Below are 20,112 nucleotides of genomic sequence, written 5' to 3'. Positions count from 1 at the left end.
CCTACACACCCTGCTAATGCAAAATGGAATACTGAAATATGTTAACTTCTTTAGGAATCTGGAAATTCTTCAGGACCTACCCCTGGTGCTAAGTTTTCCCACATTTTACAAAAGGATGCCTTCCTTGTATTCAGGTCACTGTGTAAACTCTCTATGAAGCCACTGTCAGATGGACCACCAGATCCAAAGTAAGTAGAGGGAGGAGTTCTTATAATGAATCTTTTCTGTTTGAAAAGAAAAATAAATTAAATATTTTTGAGTCTTCTCAGTTATTGATAATGGTATGCTAAAGTGAACCTAGAAAGTTTGAGAAGGTGGTTTTATGTTTGAATTTATCTTTTTTATGGTAAACAAAAGCAACTATTTCTACCCAAGTACCTGATAGAAGTTTCTTAAAGATACCTGTTCTTCCTGTAAGTACATAATGTTCTTCCTAGTTGCTCTTCATCATGCTTTCCAGGTGGGTTTGTGAAAAAGATCTTCAGCTATTTTTTATCTCACTTAATGTTTCTCTGCTTTTAATATCTTGGCTCGTAACCCTTGCTGTTTATGCCTCACAGTTTCTTATCTCTTGCATATTAGTTATCCAGTCCACACACCTTGCTCTAGTTCATCTTACTATAAGCTCCTCAGTTTGAGCTGATACTGGTTATGATAAATTCGTGATGTGGTGTTTCAATTCTTTAGGTCAGGTTGGACACTTTTGGCAGCCTTGTTAATCAAAACACATGTTTTTGAGAACCAAGTCTTCATTTGGCTGTCTTGGAAATCTTGAACTTTGACTGAAGGTGCCATGTTCTCAGTTTGGTTTAGAGAATTTTTTGTGATAAACAAGCAAAAAAATACTCCCCTCTATAGATGGGGGCCAGTATTAGTTTCGAGTGTTGGCAAAGAACTTTACTTTTCTGATCTTGGATAGTATTTATGTGCATAATTTTTTACACATTGGGAACAATTTGTAATAATTTTCAAGAGGACTGCATTTTTGTTTCTAAGAAATTAAAAGTGTATTATATACAACTTCTGATGACAGTCTAAGGCCCAGTATCCTTCAAAGTAAAATCAGTTTTAATGTTCCAAGGTCTAACTTTTAAAGCAGGTGACTTTAAGACAGTTCAATTTAATCACCAATATGTGTCATGGATTTAATAAGCTGAAAACTTAATGTAGTAGAAAGAGTTCTGAAGGGTTAGTCTAGTACCATTTTCAAACCTACTAGTGATTGATTATGGAAAGCCAGGACATTCAAGAATGAGGACTAAGGCATGACATTTTTCCTCACTATTTGTGAGAATTTGTCTTCCTGGAAATACCACAGGATTTTAGTGCATTCTCTGGGATTAAGACAGTCCATTTAGTAAAGGCTTTATGATTCAATGATTAACTTCCTCTGGAAGAGCAGCAGTAGCTATTAGGCACTTGGAGCATCTTATCTGAATCCATGGAGTTCTTGATGTTCATGTTAGAACTGATTAAGCTCTTCATATAAAACAAATTGGGGGAAATGGCATTTAGGGCAACAATAATTAGCTGCAAAGGCATTTACAGACATCCTGTGTTTGGAGAAATGCCTAGAATTTATCAGTGGTTCTTAGGCATTGATGGCTTTTTGAACTATTACAAAAATACTGTAGTTGGAAGAGGAGGCATAGGATATCTACAGCATTTTTAAAAAGTATTAACTGCGTCTTTAAAAATCATCTTTACAGTGAAATTAGCTATGAAGTCTTTAATGAAAACATTCAGATTTTCAAATTTTAAGTATTTGGACATGGAGCTTTAGCTTCCAATCACAAGTCTGGGTGTTGAGATCAAGTTTGTGCTTCCTGAGAATCTGCTTAATGTCTTTTATCTCCTTTTTCCCTGGAACAAAATAAGATGGGGAAGAAATATCCTGAAAGCTCACATATTAGATATTAGTCCTTAAACTTCTTTTAAATGAAGTGGGCTTTATGTGTCATACAGAATTGGTAAGGCCAGCAAGCTAGGACTGCAGTTAGGAGCTGACACTTGCTGGAAGCAGGCAATATTTAATATTTTGTTTATAATTTAAACCTAATTTTTTTTTTTTTTTTTTATGTTTCATAGCAAAACGTGATCTGATCATGTGCTGTCTACACACTTGCTACGATGTGATGCAAAACTCAAGCCTTTTCATCAAAGGAGATTTTTATGTTAGGTTCCATGGAGCTGTGCAGTGTCCAGAGCCAGGCATTTTCTAGGAAAACTCCTATAGGGAGCTGTTTGGGGGCATTTAATTTGACATTTGACATGCAGCCCATTAGGAAGAATGGAAGGACCAAGTTCCTTACTCAGTCTGACTGGCTTTTTTTTGCTTCTCAAAAGTGTCTTCATTCAAAAAGTTTGAGTTTATATTCTATGAGTTTAAAATGTGTGCAGATTTTCCACTCCCATTCTGCTTTGCCAGCATGTAGAAACCATTGAGTTTATTTGCAACATACTTGTTATTAATTTGTATTTTTGTTTTTAGCCAGACTGGAATTGCTTTTTTTTCATTAAACTTGTATTTTTCCAGTACGCAGCAAATACTCAATTATTGTGTGTGTCATGTGTTGATTTATATTAACTTGAAGTGCTCCCTACTGGGTCTAGGCTGTACTGTGAAAATTTTCGTATCATTGTTCCTTACGTTTCATGACTGTGTCCTCTGCCAGCAGGTGGTTGTTCAGTGAAAGCTGAAAGCTATAGACTGCCTTGCTGGAAAAGCCATTTGTGTCTAGGCCACTTCTTCAGAAGAGCTACAGTCTTTTTTTGAGATGATTAGAAGTGGGAAGGAGCATCAGGAGTCTAAGGAGGGAACGCTTTTGGCCAGAATGCTATTTAAACTGTGATATGTTGTCATAGATGCAGATTTCCTTTATGCCTTTCTGTGTGCTTGTTTTGGGGTTTTTTGTTATTTTTGATTTTTTTTTTCTTTTCTTTTTTAAAGTGTAAATGATAGCACAGTTCTGACATCATCTCTTAACTCACTTCAGTCAATAAGAAGCACAACATTACTGTGGCACACTTAACAACACTCCGGTTGCCTGACTTTGCTGTTGCCATGCTTAAAATAGGCATATTATGTATCTTATCTGCTCTTGCAGAGGGATGGGATCAGTGACTGATAAACAATATAAAATACTGTATTAGAGAAAAGAGATTTCAACATTGGAAGGAAGTAGGTGAGGCAACTACAGCTGTTGCCTTTGTTGTCCTTTAGCTCTCTTTCCATGCTGGTGGAAATACAGGAGAAGGAGGAATTTCTGCATTTTGGTATACTGGGTTCTGTATATGGGCTGGGTATTTTAGATGGGAGCTTTGAAAAATCCATTACAAGGAAAAAATACTCCCTTCATCCTCTGGCTAGGATGGGCAGCATTATCTACTGTTGCTGCTGTTATGTGGTGTTGTGCTGCAATAATAAAAGCTTAATAATAATGGAGAGAAAGGGGTTTTTGCCGACCTTCTTAGGTGAAGAATGGCCATGTCAATAAAAATTATCAGCATCTTTCCATGATGCTTCCTACACCAGGTTGTGTCAAATTTAAGTTAGTTTCATGAACATTTCACATAGGAAATCATTGTGGTGTATTGACTTGTCAAGAAAGTGTTTTCTTTTTTCTGATGTACACTGGGCTGATATGTTGCTTTTTTTTTTTTATTCTAGATCTCATGAGCTGCGATCAAAGATTCTTTCGTTGCAGTTGCTTCTGTCCATTCTGCAAAATGCAGGACCTGTATTCAGGACAAATGAGATGTTTATTAATGCTATTAAGCAGTACCTTTGTGTTGCACTGTCGAAAAATGGAGTCTCATCAGTTCCAGAAGTTTTTGAACTTTCACTTTCCATATTTCTTACCCTCCTCTCAAACTTTAAGACTCATCTAAAGATGCAGATTGAGGTATGTTACGTGGCTTTCTAGTTTAAAGGGGAGGTAGTGTTTAAGTGAGCATTTCTTTATATTTGTATGTAGCTCAGTCTTGCTTAGAGAAATTTGGTTTGCTTTGGTTTATTCTTTCTGATTGAGGTGTATTTTGCAACTTACTATACCCATACTTGTTACTATGACTACATGAGTTAGTTTCCTTTATTTAGAAGCCAAGTTTTCTGTTGACCGTGACACAGTATTATCACAGAATGATGCTGCAACTCAGAAGTGAGAAGGTTTGTGAATATTTCAGTCAACTGATGTTCAGTCATGTGATTAGGAAGATTTTGCTCTACACTTCATAATACAAATGTGTACACATTAGAAAAGACGATGTAATATGTGGTTTTGCAAAGGAACTTTGGAATAAAAATTAGTGACTTGAAATGCATTGTGGATTCCCTTTGAGGTTAATGAAACTAATTACCTTTTCTAGTTATTTGATTATTGTAGCCACTTACCTTTGATTATTAGGGCATACATCAAGGTATGTAATGAATAACATAATCTTATTTCCTCAGGTCTCAGAAAGTGTACTCACTATTTATCTCCTTGGGTCATAAGTAGAGATAAGTCCATTTTCTTAGCAATATGCGTTACCTTGAGTCCTGACAGACACTGTACATTTACTTACTGGATGGATGTATTCTAAGTCATAAGGGGAAGCAAGGTGTACACAGAGCTTTTGTTCTAGACCTCTGATTCTTGTGTCATAAGGTATGAGCAGCTTCTTGGAACGATTCTGATGATTTGAACCACATGGGTAGTCTCTTATGTGTCCCATGTGTTAAAGATCTTAATTTCATGGTGAGTGAAGTAGTAGTGGGTGTGTGCAGTGTGTTCCTGCTACTCATTTTGGTAATTTTATGTTTTGGAAGTTAATGTGAATACTGAAGCCTACAAATTACCCCGTAAGATTGGAGGTTAAGTACATGAAGAGATGCTGAGAAATGTCGTTCATGTTGTCATTGTAAGGACCTTGAATTCAGGGATTCACCTGTGAATGTCATTGTATAAGTTAATGTGCTGTGGCAGCTTTGGAGGAAGAACCTTATTTTATCAGTGACACATCAATAGAGTATAATGTTTCTGTTGTAGAACACTATCAGTATTATCATCAATTACTGGGGTATTTTGATGCCTTTTGTGGAAGAAACAACAGAATTTCCAGTATATCCTTGAGCGTAGCTTGGATAGATAAACAGGTTTGAGGAATGATTCAGTGTGCCTTGAAAATATGATGCATTTTAAAGACTTTCAATCCAAATGATGTGTGCTTAACAAGACTGTAGTGCATGTGCAGTGTTCTGCATGTCAGACAGACTGGGCTGAGCAGCTCTTCAGTTGCACAGCCTGCTTCCCAGAAAATGCTGGCCTTGCTGTGTGTTCACAGAACTTACAAGTCAGCATTTAGGTGGTAAATGGATTGCAATCCAGTTTCCCTGTCAGAGATTTTATGAGCTGCGATCCTTTCCCACTATTCCAAACAGAAAATGAAGACATATCTGAGGAAAATTTGATATAGGATGCACTATAGTATTGTAGCAATTTCTAGGATGTGCTAAATTAGGACCATCACCAAATAGCAGGGCTGTGTTTCCTACTCACAAGTATGAAGGTCAAAAGCTCGGGAGCTGCCAAAGTATTTATCTATTACAAAGTACGTGGGACAGCCATTTCTAGAAACTAACTCTTCTTCCTTGTTGTGAGCTAAGAATTCATCTTCTTTCAGCTACTGATCCTAAAGGTTATTTACAGGATGTGGGTAGACAAGTAGATAACTTCACATTAAGTTTGTGTCTTGGAGCTGTAGGGAGAGCCATATGCTCTGATTTATAATATGCAAAATCTGTATATTTTGGGACTAAGGCTGCATTCTTCATCTGTGCAAGAAATCTTTGCATACTTTAAAATAATAGTTTCCAATTCTTTTGAAAATGACCCTCAAAGTGGTCCTTTCATTTAATTGTTCATCTAACACTGCCTTCAGAAAGTTAGAGTTGTACTTTAATTGTACTGTAACTGTATTTCTAAGTGAGTCAGTGAATATATTTGTAGCAAATCAAGTCCTAGATCAGGGGATTTGTGATGTCATTTAGCTATATTTACTATTACCACCTTTTCATAACTGTGAATAAGGTATCTTAAAACTCTTTTTCAGTTGACCAAACTACATAATCATCTCTTTTGTAGTTAACTTTTCTGATATGCTAGGAATAAAGTTTCAACTCTGTGACATGAATTGAAATAAGTAACATAGTGATAGACAGAATTTTTAAATATCTGAAATGTAAATAATCAATACAGTTTTGAGAAGCTTTTCAATTCATCCAACATTGACACGAGAAACAAGTATCTGCTCTGTCACAGAAGCGTAAAGATTTTAAGTGTCTTTGTAGTATGCAGACCTTCCAGAAAATTTCTTTCCTTGCTTAGATTTGGGTTTAATTTTTATACTTGAAACTTTTTTCTCTGCTCCATCAGTAACTTCTTTTTTAAAATTTTCTACCAGAAAAAATTACTTCCTGATTCCAGACTGTAAATAACGTTACTGTCTTGTAGTAAAAAATCATAAAACAGCAAATATTCAACTAAGGATTGCTTATGGAATGACCCTTATTTACATCTTCCTCTGTTGGGATTATCTGAACTTGGGGCTAAAATCAGTACTCTTGAGGGTATTTGAGCACTTGGAAGTCTTTGATCTGTTACATGTTGAACTCCTAGTGTTTTGTAGGGATGCCTTTGTTACTAAGACCAGTAGCTGGGATCACACTGTGTGTCTCTCTTTGTCTAACGTGGCCAATAGAATGGAAACACTGTCAGCGTGTTTTGCTTGAGGAAATAGCTTAACATTGAAGTCGCTTAAAAATCAGTGTTGCTGATTTTCCTCAAGCAAGTGACTTAAAACAGAATTACCCCTGCACTTATTTCTACCTTGCTAATATTAAAACAATCTATTAAAATTCTGTGGCATAAGAGAATATCTAATATTAAAAACAAGGTTAGTTACCTGTTCGGGTATTTGCATGGTGCTGCCAGAGAATAGAAGCTTGATGGCTTGAGACTATCAGCAGTATTCTAGAAAAAGCGTATGTTGGTGGATGTGGTAGTCACAGCTGGCTGTGTAGAGGTGGGCTTGCAGAAGTTCAGAACTATGATGTAATGCTGTGTAGGATGGTGATGTAATGCCATGTAGCATTTCACATTGTCAGTTCATACGTTGTTACAGCAGTTGCTGCTGCTTAGAGAAGAAGTGAGAAAAAAGCCTTCCCTAGCTCTGCTAGGCATGCTCACCTGAAATAGCCTGTAATACCAATGCATTTGGTGAAGAACTAATTGAGAGAGGATAAAATAGTCTCTGTTCCAAACAAAATATCTGTATTAAACTGATTTCAGGGAAAACTTATAGCTCTTTTAGGGAAGAGTAATTTTCCTATTAATGGACCTGATGTATTTTTTATGCTGTTCCTGATCAGGAAGGTCTGATACTTAAATTGGCATAAGTGGCTGTTATGTTTGTGCCATATTTTCACCTTGCACAGAAAATATTTTTTGGTGAAGTGCTACCTCTCTTTTCATAACCCAAAATGAACTCTTAACAGCAGCTTAGCCTTCTTATTAGACTGAATTGTCCTACAGGGCTTCACATAATTCTAAGTTCTTCTGGTTTTCAGTGATCAGATTATAAACCAAAGTTTTCAGCTGGAAAAAATTCCAAAAGTATCTAAGTAACAATTCTTAATTCCCAATTAGAATATATCAAGCATAAATGGTTTATTATTTTCCTCCTTTTTTTCTTATCTCCTATACCTCTAAAGTGCTGCTTTCATAATTATGTCAGAATATTAGCCATGAAAGTTAGTGACTGTGTTTGTAATAGATTTTATTTTTTCCTCCCTCCTTCTGGAATATTTATCAGGTTTTCTTCAAAGAAATTTTCCTGTATATCTTGGAAACTTCTACTAGCTCATTTGATCATAAATGGATGGTTATACAGACGCTGACAAGGATATGTGCAGGTATTAAGGACCATTTGGGTCTAGTTTTTACACTTTCATACTAAAGAACAAAACTGTGCTTGCCTTTTATTGAATGATGTAGTTTTTGTTTCAAATTTGACAATATTACTTTGTTTATAGATGCCCAGAGCGTAGTGGACATCTATGTGAACTATGATTGTGACTTAAATGCAGCGAATATATTTGAAAGACTGGTTAATGACCTATCAAAGATTGCTCAAGGAAGGGGTAGCCAAGAACTTGGCATGTCCAATGTTCAGGTAAAAATTCCAGCAAATTTTATGAAAGTTTCATGTTTCTTGGCATAGAATCATAGACTCTTGGAATAGTTTGGGTTGGAAGGGACTTTAAAGATCATCTAGTTCCAACGTTCCTGCCATCAGCAGGGACATCTTTAACCAGGTTGATCCAAGCCTTGTCCAATCTGCCCTTGAACACTTCCAGGGAAGGGGCATCCACAGTTTCTCTGGGCAACCTGTGCTGGGGTCTCACTGTCACAGTGAAGAATGTCTTCCCAATAGCTAAAGTAAATCTACCCTCCTCCAGTTTGAAACTGTTTCCCCTTGTCCTATTGCTACACCCCCTTGTAAAAAGTGCCTCCCCAGGTTTTCTGTAGGCTTCTTCAGGTACTGGAAGGCTTCTAAGTTCTCCCTGAAGCTTTCTCTTCTCCATGCTGAAGAACCCCGACTGTCTCAGCCCATCTTCATAGGAGAGGTGCTCCAGACTAAACTCTCCATTCCACTAATGTATTGCTTTTGAAATCTTTTGTAGGAATTAAGCTTGAGAAAAAAAGGATTGGAGTGCTTAGTGTCAATCTTGAAGTGCATGGTGGAGTGGAGTAAGGATCAATATGTAAATCCCAATTCTCAGACAACACTTGGTAAGGCATGAGATGTGGTTTTTTTGGCTTTAGTGAAGTGGTGCTGCAGGAGTTTAATTGACTTTTCCAGTATCTTGATGTTGTTAGTGTCCAGATTGGTAAAACCTATTGCATTAAGAGAGAGAATAAACTTTTTTTTCTTTGCTAGAATTATTGATAGGTTTGGATTGGTGTGACTTGAACAAGTTGTCCAAGTTGTCTTTTTTAAATTTTATCAGTTCCTATAAATGAGTTCCTAGTTCCTTCTATACTGAGAATTACTAAATCCTGTTATTTTCTGTAACTCTAGTTTCAAAAATATCACAAAGCTTACTTTGAAGCTCCCCTAATTTAATCTAACTTCATATTGGTTAAATTACTACTGAAGCAAGCTGGATGGAGAGCATTTTTTTTTTTAAATTACTATATAGCCATAGGACTTTCAGTATTGTTATCAGTGAAGTACTAAATCACCACTTGTTTTAATCTTGTTTCCATCTGACCTGAGATGGAAAGTAGTAAGTTTATGTCATAATTTTCAGATGAAGTGCTTGAAGTTGGTATGTGAAATAATAGCATTTTTAGAGATGTCAGCTGAGAGCACCAGGTCCTTGGCATATCTGATCATAAGCACTTAGACATTCTCTGTGAGTTCCTTAGAATAGTTTGACTTGCTTCAGGTCAGAAGTGACATCAGACATGAAAATAAAAGGAAAGATCTTTAATCGGGTTTCTAAGATGTCGTATTTTTTTCTAAGTGCTTATAGTTACAATTTCAGGCTTAAATTTCAGGTATATGATGGACTGAAAGAATCCTTGATATGTGTTAGTGATTTTATTCTTTTGTTGTTGTTATTATTTACCCAACCAAAACAAAATGAAAATATTTATATAAAAATAACTAGATCATTGAAGATAATGATGGTAAGATTTAGAAGCCTTCAGGGAGCATTTGAAGAATTAACCTGTCATTTTAATTCTTTTCACTGTATGTATTTTGTATGTACATAACCCTTTCCAATTTATAGGCCAAGAAAAACCCACAGAACAGGACAGCAATGAAACTAAACACCCTGAGACAATTAACAGATATGGAAGCTTAAATTCCTTGGATTCTACTGCTTCATCAGGAATTGGCAGTTACAGCACACAGATGTCTGGCACTGACAACCCAGAGCAGTTTGAGGTCCTAAAGCAACAAAAGGAAATAATAGAACAAGGAATTGACTTGTGAGTGCTCTTTTACCACCCGTGGGTGGGTGGATTCTTTTGGAGCTACGAAGATTCCTGGGTTTTTCTTCCTTCTCCTCATAGATACTCATCTTGTGTTAGGAAAAAAACTCTGGATGTAACAGCACTTCCTCTGGTGAAAGAGTGCTGAGTGGTGTCCCTTTGGAGCCTGTCAACAGTGTTTTGTGTTAACCTAATTCCTCACAGCTAGAAGATGAGTACTCTGAATGTTTGTTCTTTTTTCTCCAGGCCTGCTTTTCTAAGAATTAAGATTTTTATGTTTGGATAAAACGAACATTGAACTCAGTGATCAGTTGAATACAACCTGTTTACTGGTAGAAGGGCCTATATATGCTTAAGCTGATGCTTCCTTCTGATTAATTAACTTGTCACAATTAGAACTGGAAGACAGTATAATTTCTTAGTGCAGTCTGCCATGTATCTTCTGTGTGATTTCAGCCTCGTCATCTTACCTCCTCAGTAAGGCCCCTTTATGCAAAAGTAAAAGTTTTCTGTTGTATACTTCTCAGAGCTTGCACAAACATCCCTTAGTCCTTTGGGTTTCAGTTTCATTCCTTATCTGGTTCCTTGTCTTGTGCATTTCCATTCTCACAGACAACTCATGGATTTTTTTATTGTTTCATATCGATTAAAACAAAAAGCAGCAGAGCATAATTGTTTTTTTTAAAGCCAAGACTGATATTTCTGTGGAACATATTTGTCTTCACAAGTGCCAGTGTAAAATATAGTGTTTAGCTCTCTTTACTGGGGAGCTGCTTGGATGCCATGCTGTCAGTTACATGGTAGAGAGGAGACTTTTACAGGTGAAAAATACGATTAGATTATCCAGTGATTAAAGGAAAAATCATAGAAGGTAATAGCTCATCCCTATCTAATGCACAGTTTGATAAAGAAAATATATTTAATATCTAGATTTTCAGTACTTCATCCAGTTATTATATCTTTCTACTTCAGCTGGTAAGGCTTTGTGCATGGGTAAATGGGTTGACTCTCATTCCATTCTGATCTTGATTGTACAGATTCAATAAGAAACCAAAGAGGGGGATTCAATACCTGCAAGAACAAGGAATGCTTGGCACTACTCCTGAAGATATTGCTCAGTTCTTGCATCAAGAGGAAAGATTAGATTCGGTAAGAAAACTGTTTTCCTGATGGTTGTTTTTGCTCATGCTGATGTTTTTATACTAATTGCAAATCACGTTATAGTATTTTAAAGTGCATAACATTACAGTGCAAAGAAGAAATGGAAACTTCTCTTCTTCTCAAATGTGTAAGCTAAAGGAATTTGAAGTGTGCATTAGAGCTAAGCCCTGTACTACATGCATCCTGAAGTTCTGACCAACTTGAGCTGACTCAAAACTTTTACTTAGTTGCTAGTACAGCTAGGAGCAGCTCACTAAGCTGCCTGAAGTTTAATCCAATAGGGGATTACCAGATGTAAGTGTCCTTCAGAGATGGCTATAAAATAGCACGGTGCAACAACATGAAAAGCATTTTTGCTGCCTCCCAAAGGAAAGTTATTTAATCTAGACTAGTTGTTTGATTTTACTTACAGCTAGCATCTGTTGCTGGACTAAGAAGGGTACTGCAATGTCTGTCTGAAGAGGGTAGGAGTATCTCATGTTAGTATTGTCGTTAAAAATGCCGCTTTCTGAAATTATAGTCTGCACTGTTGTGCTTAGTAACCATCCCTATTGTTCTCTAAGGAAAGGCTTGCACATGCCCATGCTTCCAGTTGTGACTGAAGTCACAAATTAAGAGTATTAGAACTTGTAATCAGCTATCAAAACAAATTTTTAACTTTGGTTTACATATACAGGCATCCTTATCTGAATGCACAGTATTTTTCACTATGCTGTGTTGCGTTGACAGTGATAACTTGGATGTATTTTGAGTGCCAGCTATTATGTTTGAGCATCACTTGCATCTATTTGAACTCTGTACTCTAGCAGGAATAAAGTTTAGTAAGTTCTTAGAGTTTAGTATGCTTTTAATTACTGTAATAAGTTTCCTAACTACAAACATCATTACATCAGAGAACAAAAAATCATTGGTAATACTGACTTTGTCTTGTACGCATGTGGAATTCATCTTACGGAAAAAAATGTTACATGAGTAAAACCAGAGAAGGAAGAAAGTAGGCAGATATGGGCATGTGAGAGCATTATGATGGAATAAATGTCCAAAATTGCACGTGTAGGGTCCTGCGCCTGGGAAGAAAAAACTCCAGGCATCAGTATAGGTTAGAGATGGATCTGCTGGAAAGCAGTTCGGAGGAGAAGAATCTTGGAGTCCTGATAGACAGTAAATTATCCAGCAGTGTGCCCTTGCTGCCAAGGAGGCCAGTGGAATCCTGGGGTGCATAAAGAAGAATGTGGCCAATAGGTCAAGAAAGGTCATTCTCCCGCTCTGCTCTGCCCTGGTGAGGCCACAGCTGGAATACTGCATCCAGTTCTGGGCTCCACAGTTCAAGAGAGATGGGGAACTACTGGAAAGAATCCAGAAGAGGGTGACAAAAATGATAGGATTGGAGCATCTCTTATGAAGAAAGGCTGAAGGAGCTGGGACTCTTTAGCTTAGAGATGAGAAGGCTGAGGGTAGACTGTATCAATGTATATAAGCACCTAAAGGGTGGGTGCAACGAAGATGGAGTCGGGCTGTTCTCAGTAGTTCCTGGTGTCAGAATGAGGGGCAATGGGTACAAGCTGGAACACAGGAAGTTCCATTTAAATATGAGTAAAAACTCAATGTAAAAGTGAGGGTGATGGAGCACTGGAACAGGCTGCCCAGGGGGGTTGTGGAGTCTCCATCTCTGGAGATATTAAAAACCCACCTGGATACAGTCCTGTGTAAAGTGCTCTAGGTTCTCCTACTGCAGTGGGAGAGTTGGACTAGATGATCTCCAGAGGTCCCTTCCAACTCCAGCAATTCTGTGATTCTCTGAAAATGCCTTAGAGAGTAGAGGCGAAGCAGAAATATGTCTTAGTTAACTGCATACATGCCTCTGTTTTTGTGAGACATAAGGGTAGTGTGGCTATGTTTTCTTATTTACTTTTTTTTTTTTCAGTGTAAATCCACTAGTTTGTCTTTTCTGTTCTTATTGTAGACTCAGGTTGGGGAGTTCCTGGGAGACAATGATAAATTTAACAAAGAAGTCATGTATGCATATGTAGACCAACACGACTTTTCAGGAAAGGATTTTGTTTCAGCTCTGCGCATGTTTCTAGAGGGATTTCGTCTTCCAGGAGAGGCTCAAAAAATCGATCGCCTAATGGAGAAATTTGCTGCTAGATATTTAGAATGTAACCAAGGGTAAGCAATACTTCGTCTTCAGAATGTTGGAAAGCTGAATAATAAGTAAAAAATCGTAACAGATGATATTTGCTGTTCTTTTTCTCCTTTCCTCCTTCAGGCAAACTCTTTTTGCTAGTGCGGATACTGCATATGTTTTAGCTTACTCAATTATCATGTTGACAACAGATCTTCACAGTCCACAGGTATGTTGCTAGAAAAATATGTATTCCATAGTCATTTGACTTTCAGGCCAAGTGACATGTGTAAGTTTGGGAATCTTTTAAAGTAACAGTATTGTCTTTCATGGATGTTGAGATTTTTATGTTGTTTTACAGATCTTTCTGTAAGGTATCATTTTCCTAGCAATTGTGTGGATTTGCTTTCTTATTATGGCACTTACAGTAGTGATCTAACCTACAGTCAAAGCCAGAACTTGTATAATTATTTTGTTTTTAAAACAAATCTGCTCCTCATTTCAGCCTGCAACTTTATTTTGATAAATACTGCTCTTCTGCAGTGCATAATATTAAAAAATGCAGTGATTAGTCATCGTAATTTATTTAAGCAAAATCTGGAAAGACTATTGAACTCTTTAGAGATCTTTAAAATAGTTAGCTTGGTCTGTAAGAAAACACTTCTTTTTTTAAATGCATGTCTAATTGATCTGCAAATGTTTGCGTGTGGTAGTGTCCACGTGGCCTTGTGTTATATTGTAGATTTGACAGTGTAGTCTTGCGTATGTTGGACACTTAAAACTGTCTTCTGAATCACCAGGTTTGTCGTTGATGGTAACTTCTCATCTGTTCGGCTGCTTTATAGACTGCATTGTATCTGCTATGAATTTGCCTTATTTGTTGATATTAATAACTTTTTTATGGGTTTCAGGTTAAGAATAAAATGACAAAAGAACAGTATATTAAAATGAACAGAGGTATCAATGACAGTAAAGATCTCCCTGAAGAATATTTATCTGCCATCTATAATGAAATAGCTGGAAAGAAGATTTCAATGAAAGAAACAAAAGAGTTAACAATACCCACAAAATCTAGTAAACAAAGTAAGTAGTTGCAGTGTTAGCTTTCTTCAACATGTTGACTCTTTAGTTTCACTAAGCTATCTCCTTTTTAAAATGAGAGATGAATGAAGCAAGCACCACTTACTCAACTCAAAATTAGTCTTAACTTGTAATTTCATATCTTTTTAACATAAATGCATGATGCTACTTCCAAATCTGTGTTGCATGCAACTGCTTACTTTAGTTTTCCTTTGCATCTGAATTCCTGATATTAAGTGCATTGGCCATGGAGATGGAGGAGATGTGTTCTGCTGTTGAACAGCAGCAAAGGGAAATGCATTTTAGGGCTTGATGAATGAAGTAAGCATTGCTGTAAAGCATAGTGCACAACACACCCTATTTCTAAGGTAACCTTTGTGTTTTCTTGCAATAACCAGTCTGTCTTTTCGATAAATTTTGCATTATTTGATTTGTAGGGCCCTAATTTCTGCACTTCTAATTCTCTTTTCATCTCTCAGGTATCAGAAAAACTTTGTTTTGCACAATATGTAGATTCAGATGTTACTCATTTGAGCTTTTCTACAGAGAACATCAAGAGACACTTGACTTCTTATCAACATAGTAAAATTTCTATACTTTAAATGCCTAGTTTAGCCTTATGAATGGATTGCTTACAGGAAAATTGCATCTGGAAAACAGAATCCCTCTTCCTTGTAATATTCATTAAATTAACAGAATGTTTTACTGTAATTTTTAAGATGTTGATTGTTGTATTCTACTTGGGTTTCACTTTCTTGATGGGATGAAGGTTCCATTACTGAAATAGAAGGTTAAGGTAGTTCTCCTTCAGAAAACATATGTCCACTTACTTTTATTGTTACTTTCTGTGCTGATGGATTACCATGAATCTTCTGTTCACTTTGAATTTGGCTTAGTGGATGTGATATTTATGCTGTCAGTTGAGATGATGGAGAAGAAATGTTTGTTGTGCAAATGTTAAAATTCTATAAAGGTTTAAAATGAGGTTACATTTCAAACATAAGCTTGCCTTAAGTTAAATTGTATCTATATTATAAAATAAATATCTTGCTGATGTAGTAATTTCAGACGGTAAAGATAATTTTTAAAATGCATCTTGTGTATGGCACTTAATGAAAAACATGGAGTTATTATATTTCTGAAGACAGCTGCTGCTAAAGATGCACAAATGAGAGGAAAAAATGTGTTTACAGGTGTTGCTAGTGAAAAGCAGAGAAGACTCCTATATAATTTGGAAATGGAACAAATGGCTAAAACAGCAAAAGCTCTTATGGAGGCAGTGAGCCATGTTCAGGCACCTTTTACTAGTGCAACACACCTGGAGCATGTGAGACCCATGTTTAAGGTGAGATACGTGTTTAGATGCTTACCTAGTATCTTAATACAAAGTACCAACTGACAGGATTGTTGAAAATACTAAAGATTTGTGTCTCTGTTTTCATAGTTTTATAAGTTATTTAGCTTGCTACAGGGAAGAAGGGTTTGGGGGCCTTCTTGATAGAATGGAGGAGTTAGGAGGAGTATGTTGAGGAAGACAAAAGTATAAAGAGTAGTTAAAAACCTTAAATGATAGGATTTATTTTTTTGGAGTATAGAGGGGTAGTTAAAACTAAGAAGTGTAAAAGTGATAGATTCCTAATACCACTTAATTGTTTGAGTCCCTCCTACTGCTTGTAAGGGAGATTACTTCATTGCATTTTGGGAGAACAATAACTAGAATGAGCTCCAGTCTAATGTTGTGTGTCGCAAATTGCTGTTTCAAAAAGGCCAGGACTGTCATCTAGTTTTCGGGGAGGTAACTGGACCTTTATTATTTTAAACCATTATTCTAAACACCTGTCTTTACTGTTGTGTAGGTGCAAAGCTATCCACCTCCCAAATGCCTTTTCCATGCCAGTGATTCAGTCATAGTTACAGAGTATGTTCGGTAGTGTGTTATGTCTCAGTATGCTTTTGGATACCGTATGTGGCATAACTGACTCATTAAGGTTAACTGCTACCATAAGAAATTGTTGCGCCCTTAACTTGTGACCTCATTTGCTGCCCTTGTGCAAGTAGTGATCCTCGTGTGACCCCTTTGTGAACTGCCTCAGAGAGGTAAAATCTCACATCCCTACCATTACAATAAACAAGTGGTTCCCTGGAGTGATGTGCTCTGAGGTCAGATTGAGCTCCAGGCCCAGGCTCAAGAATCACAGAATCATTTTGGTTGGGAAGGACCTTTAACATCATGAAGTCTAACTGTTAGCCTAAGACTGCCAAGTCCATCACTAAACCATGTCCCTCAGTGCCACATCTACACATCTATTAAACACCTCCACGGATGGTGACTCAACCACTCCCCTGAGCAGTCTATTCCAGTGCTGCATAACCTTCCAGTGAATACATTTTTTCTAATATACAATCATCTAAACTTCCCCTGGCCCAATTTGAGGCTGTATCCTCTTTTCTTACTACTTGTTGCTTGGGAAAAGGGGCCAACCCCCAGTTCACTACAACCTCCTTTCAAGTAGTTGTAGGGAGCGATAGTAGTAGTCTCCCCTCAGTCTCCTTTTTTCCACACTAAACAACCCCAGTTCTCTCTGATGCTTCTTGTAAGACTTGGACCCTGCTGTTGACCTTTTTGAGCACCTGGACATTCTGAGGACCTAAATATAAGATTGCTGTCCACGAGGCAAGCTTCTGAATTCTTCACTGCCGTGTTACTAACAGCAGGATAGTAACTGTACAGAATAATGCTAAATTAAGCCCTTGTTTTCAGATCTACTTTCAGATCTACTTTCAGGGTGTCATTTAGCAGAGGTGTACTGTACATAATTTCTCTCTGTTGACATCTTTAAGGCTGAAATGAAATTAGTTGTATGAAGCATCTGTAAAATTCATCGACTGTTTTTCTTTATGATACAAGCCCTATTACTCCCTAACACTCATAGCCTTTAGGATCTGAAAAGGACATTTACAAAATGCATTTTCAAAGGAGTAAAATATGAAGCACTGAGGTAAATAAAGGTGCAAAGAAGTAATCTTAATTGAGGATGTTCATAAAGTAATTGGAGTACTGAGGACAATGTAATATGTTGAACAGAGAGCTGTCTTATAAAAAAAAAGTGAGACCTATGAATTTAAATATTTAAATTTCACATTTTTTATTTATACTTTTTTATTTCAGCAAAGCTTCTGGGTACCTCTTTCACCCATTGATGCCAGCATAAAATTTATCGTTGTATTTGCAGATAGATTTGCTAAAATATTAGAAGAGAACACAAATTCAGTTTATTAGGAGTCCAAAATTTATTTTCTATTTTACAGACATTTCACCTCTAGTGACAAAATAATCTATTTTAAATAACTGTGTAAACCTAGGTATAAAGCATACGATGATGATCTCTAGATAGTTCTTAAGAAAGTATTTCAGTTTTGTGATCTTTAAGATTAGTTTTTATTTCAGTATTAATGAAAAATTGGAAAAGGGAGAAAAAAAACAACAAACACTTCTGGAACATAGGATCATAGAATAGTTTGTGTTGAAAAGGGCCTTTAAAAGTCATGTAATAGGGAATTAATTCCTGCATCTCAGTGTTCGTCTTATGCCCTCAATACTGTCCTAGAGTTACGGTTTGGTGTGTGTGTTAAATGCTTTTCTGAGGTAGTGTTTTTGGAACTGCTGACTTAAATGAAACCAAAGCTCTGTGGTGCATCATTTTATTATAAAATAAAGTTTGAAATCTGTTGCTCCTTGCTCTTCCTGTTGACTCTGAATTTAATCTGGGTGACTTAAGGCAAAATTATTTGTGAAATCATTTTGGGTACCCTGTGGTTTCCTCTCTATAACCACATGTAGTTATGTCAGTATCCTCTGCATCTTCTGCTTGTTTTTTCTGCCTGTGGGAGAGGGAGCTGTGACCATGTCCACAATGACCAGGACCGTGTGGACTCCTGCAATAAATTTTAGTTGAATTTATTCTGTCAGTCCCACCTAAAGGAAGAGGAATGGGAAACATCAACAGTGGCTTAGATAGAAAAAGATGTAGGGCCCTTACTTCTGGTGTCATCAGGGCACATTTGTCTTAATTAAGTATATACTTTTCATCATAGAGGAATCTATTAAACACTGTGATGAATCTTGCAAAAACTATTGATTCTGTCTTTATTTCTGACTGTGCAAAGATAAAGGTTATGCCAGGAATAACAAAACTCTAGTAGACATCTAACTGACAACTTGGGTTTTGTTTTTAATTCCAGCTTATCTGAAGATGGTTCTGTGTGTTGGTTGCTGAGAGAGAGTGCTTCTGAGGGCAGTGTCAAACTGCATTACTTCAGCCATAGACTGTGTCTCATGTCTCTTCTAACTATACTTCTATGGTTAATACTTAATTTACTGCATTTCCTTTTTTGCAAAAGGCAATGTCAAGGTTAATGGTGTGAGTTAAGCACAGAATTTACACTTAACCAAGATGTCAAATTATAACGTCCCCTTCAAGTAATAACAGTTGCTAATGTATCTTTTATTTTGCATACATTCCAGTTGGCGTGGACACCTTTTCTAGCTGCATTTAGTGTGGGTCTACAGGACTGTGATGACACAGAAGTTGCCTCTCTTTGTTTGGAGGGTATACGATGTGCAATCAGGATTGCTTGCATTTTCAACATTCAGGTAAAAAAAATTCAGACTGAGACAATATTTTATGTACCAGCAAAATGTTAGTGAGGTTCTAAGAGTCCTTGTTGCTGAAGCTGTGCACTAAAATGCCTGGAGGCTGCCTACTTCTGCAATATTTGACTGGACGTGTTTTAGATAAAGTGACCTTTCTTTTTGCTGCTGTTTTTGTGGTAAGTCCTGCCATGCCTTTGTGCTGAATTTTTGTTTCCCCACAAGCTGACTATTTTTGATATAAAAGTACTTTCTTCTTAGCTTTATTACAAAGCTGTTTACCTTTGTTGTGACACTTCATAGAATGCATCTTTCTATCCTGTTTCGTAAATAAAATAGTATCTCTGTGAGCTGTGTTTAAAATATTGTTCTCAACTTCAGAGAGATTATACTAATCTGGGACTTCTAAAATTGGATACCATTTTAGCAGTTATGACACTGGAAATGTCATTCCTGATGTAATGCATGAATGTATCTTGCATTAAGTACAATGCCAAGAATTCCAGACTCTCTGGCTCCAGAGGGTAATTCTAATTAAACTTGGGCATTTTTTCCCCCCATGTTAAAACTGTCATTAGTGAATATTTTATTATGTTACTGGTAGTTAATAAATGGAGTACTGCTCTGCCATAAGTCCATTATAGGGACAGCTGAAGAGAGGGACAAGCAAAAGCAATGTTTGACATTGCTTTATTTAATGTGTACATTAAAAACGTTTTTAAAAAACGTACACTTAGAAAACCCAACAACCTTGTAAGATGAAGTAAAAGCTGTTGAACTGTGGTATGACAGTGAATGCTTCGCTTCCTTCTCCCTTGCTCTTGTATTTAGCAAATTAGATAACTTTTTGTCACTAATGTGGAAAGGCACATTGGCACCTCTGATATAGCTGCTTAAAAAAGCATATTTGAGATCATACAAGGTTTCCTTCCTCTGTCTCTTCTTTTCCCCCACCCATTCCTCCCCAAGACCCAAACTGAACAGACAAATATTTGATTAACAGAGCCTTCCCAGGGGCTTGCAGCTGTTCAATGAAATGCACATTCCTG

The 20,112-nt window shown here is 36.8% G+C and overlaps 1 protein-coding gene across 1 annotated transcript in view; it reads left to right on the top strand.

Moving 5' to 3' along the window:
* ARFGEF1 (ADP-ribosylation factor guanine nucleotide-exchange factor 1 (brefeldin A-inhibited)) overlaps window positions 1-20,112 on the top strand; it is a gene marked incomplete at its 5' end in the record, with an annotated part of 62,264 nt that overhangs the window by 16,975 nt on the left and 25,177 nt on the right. The window contains 12 exons of the mRNA XM_009995560.1: window positions 55-188; window positions 3,671-3,905; window positions 7,855-7,954; window positions 8,075-8,214; window positions 8,726-8,834; window positions 9,842-10,043; window positions 11,084-11,195; window positions 13,171-13,376; window positions 13,477-13,561; window positions 14,244-14,415; window positions 15,606-15,757; window positions 18,938-19,066. Coding sequence (XP_009993862.1) covers window positions 55-188; window positions 3,671-3,905; window positions 7,855-7,954; window positions 8,075-8,214; window positions 8,726-8,834; window positions 9,842-10,043; window positions 11,084-11,195; window positions 13,171-13,376; window positions 13,477-13,561; window positions 14,244-14,415; window positions 15,606-15,757; window positions 18,938-19,066 — 1,776 coding nt within the window. The remainder of the gene's footprint in view (window positions 1-54; window positions 189-3,670; window positions 3,906-7,854; window positions 7,955-8,074; window positions 8,215-8,725; window positions 8,835-9,841; window positions 10,044-11,083; window positions 11,196-13,170; window positions 13,377-13,476; window positions 13,562-14,243; window positions 14,416-15,605; window positions 15,758-18,937; window positions 19,067-20,112) is intronic.

Source organism: Chaetura pelagica, unplaced genomic scaffold (genome assembly GCF_000747805.2).
Source record: "Chaetura pelagica isolate M959 unplaced genomic scaffold, ChaPel_1.0 scaffold83, whole genome shotgun sequence".
Classification (NCBI taxonomy): domain Eukaryota; kingdom Metazoa; phylum Chordata; class Aves; order Apodiformes; family Apodidae; genus Chaetura; species Chaetura pelagica.
This window is presented reverse-complemented; position numbering and strand designations above follow the sequence as displayed.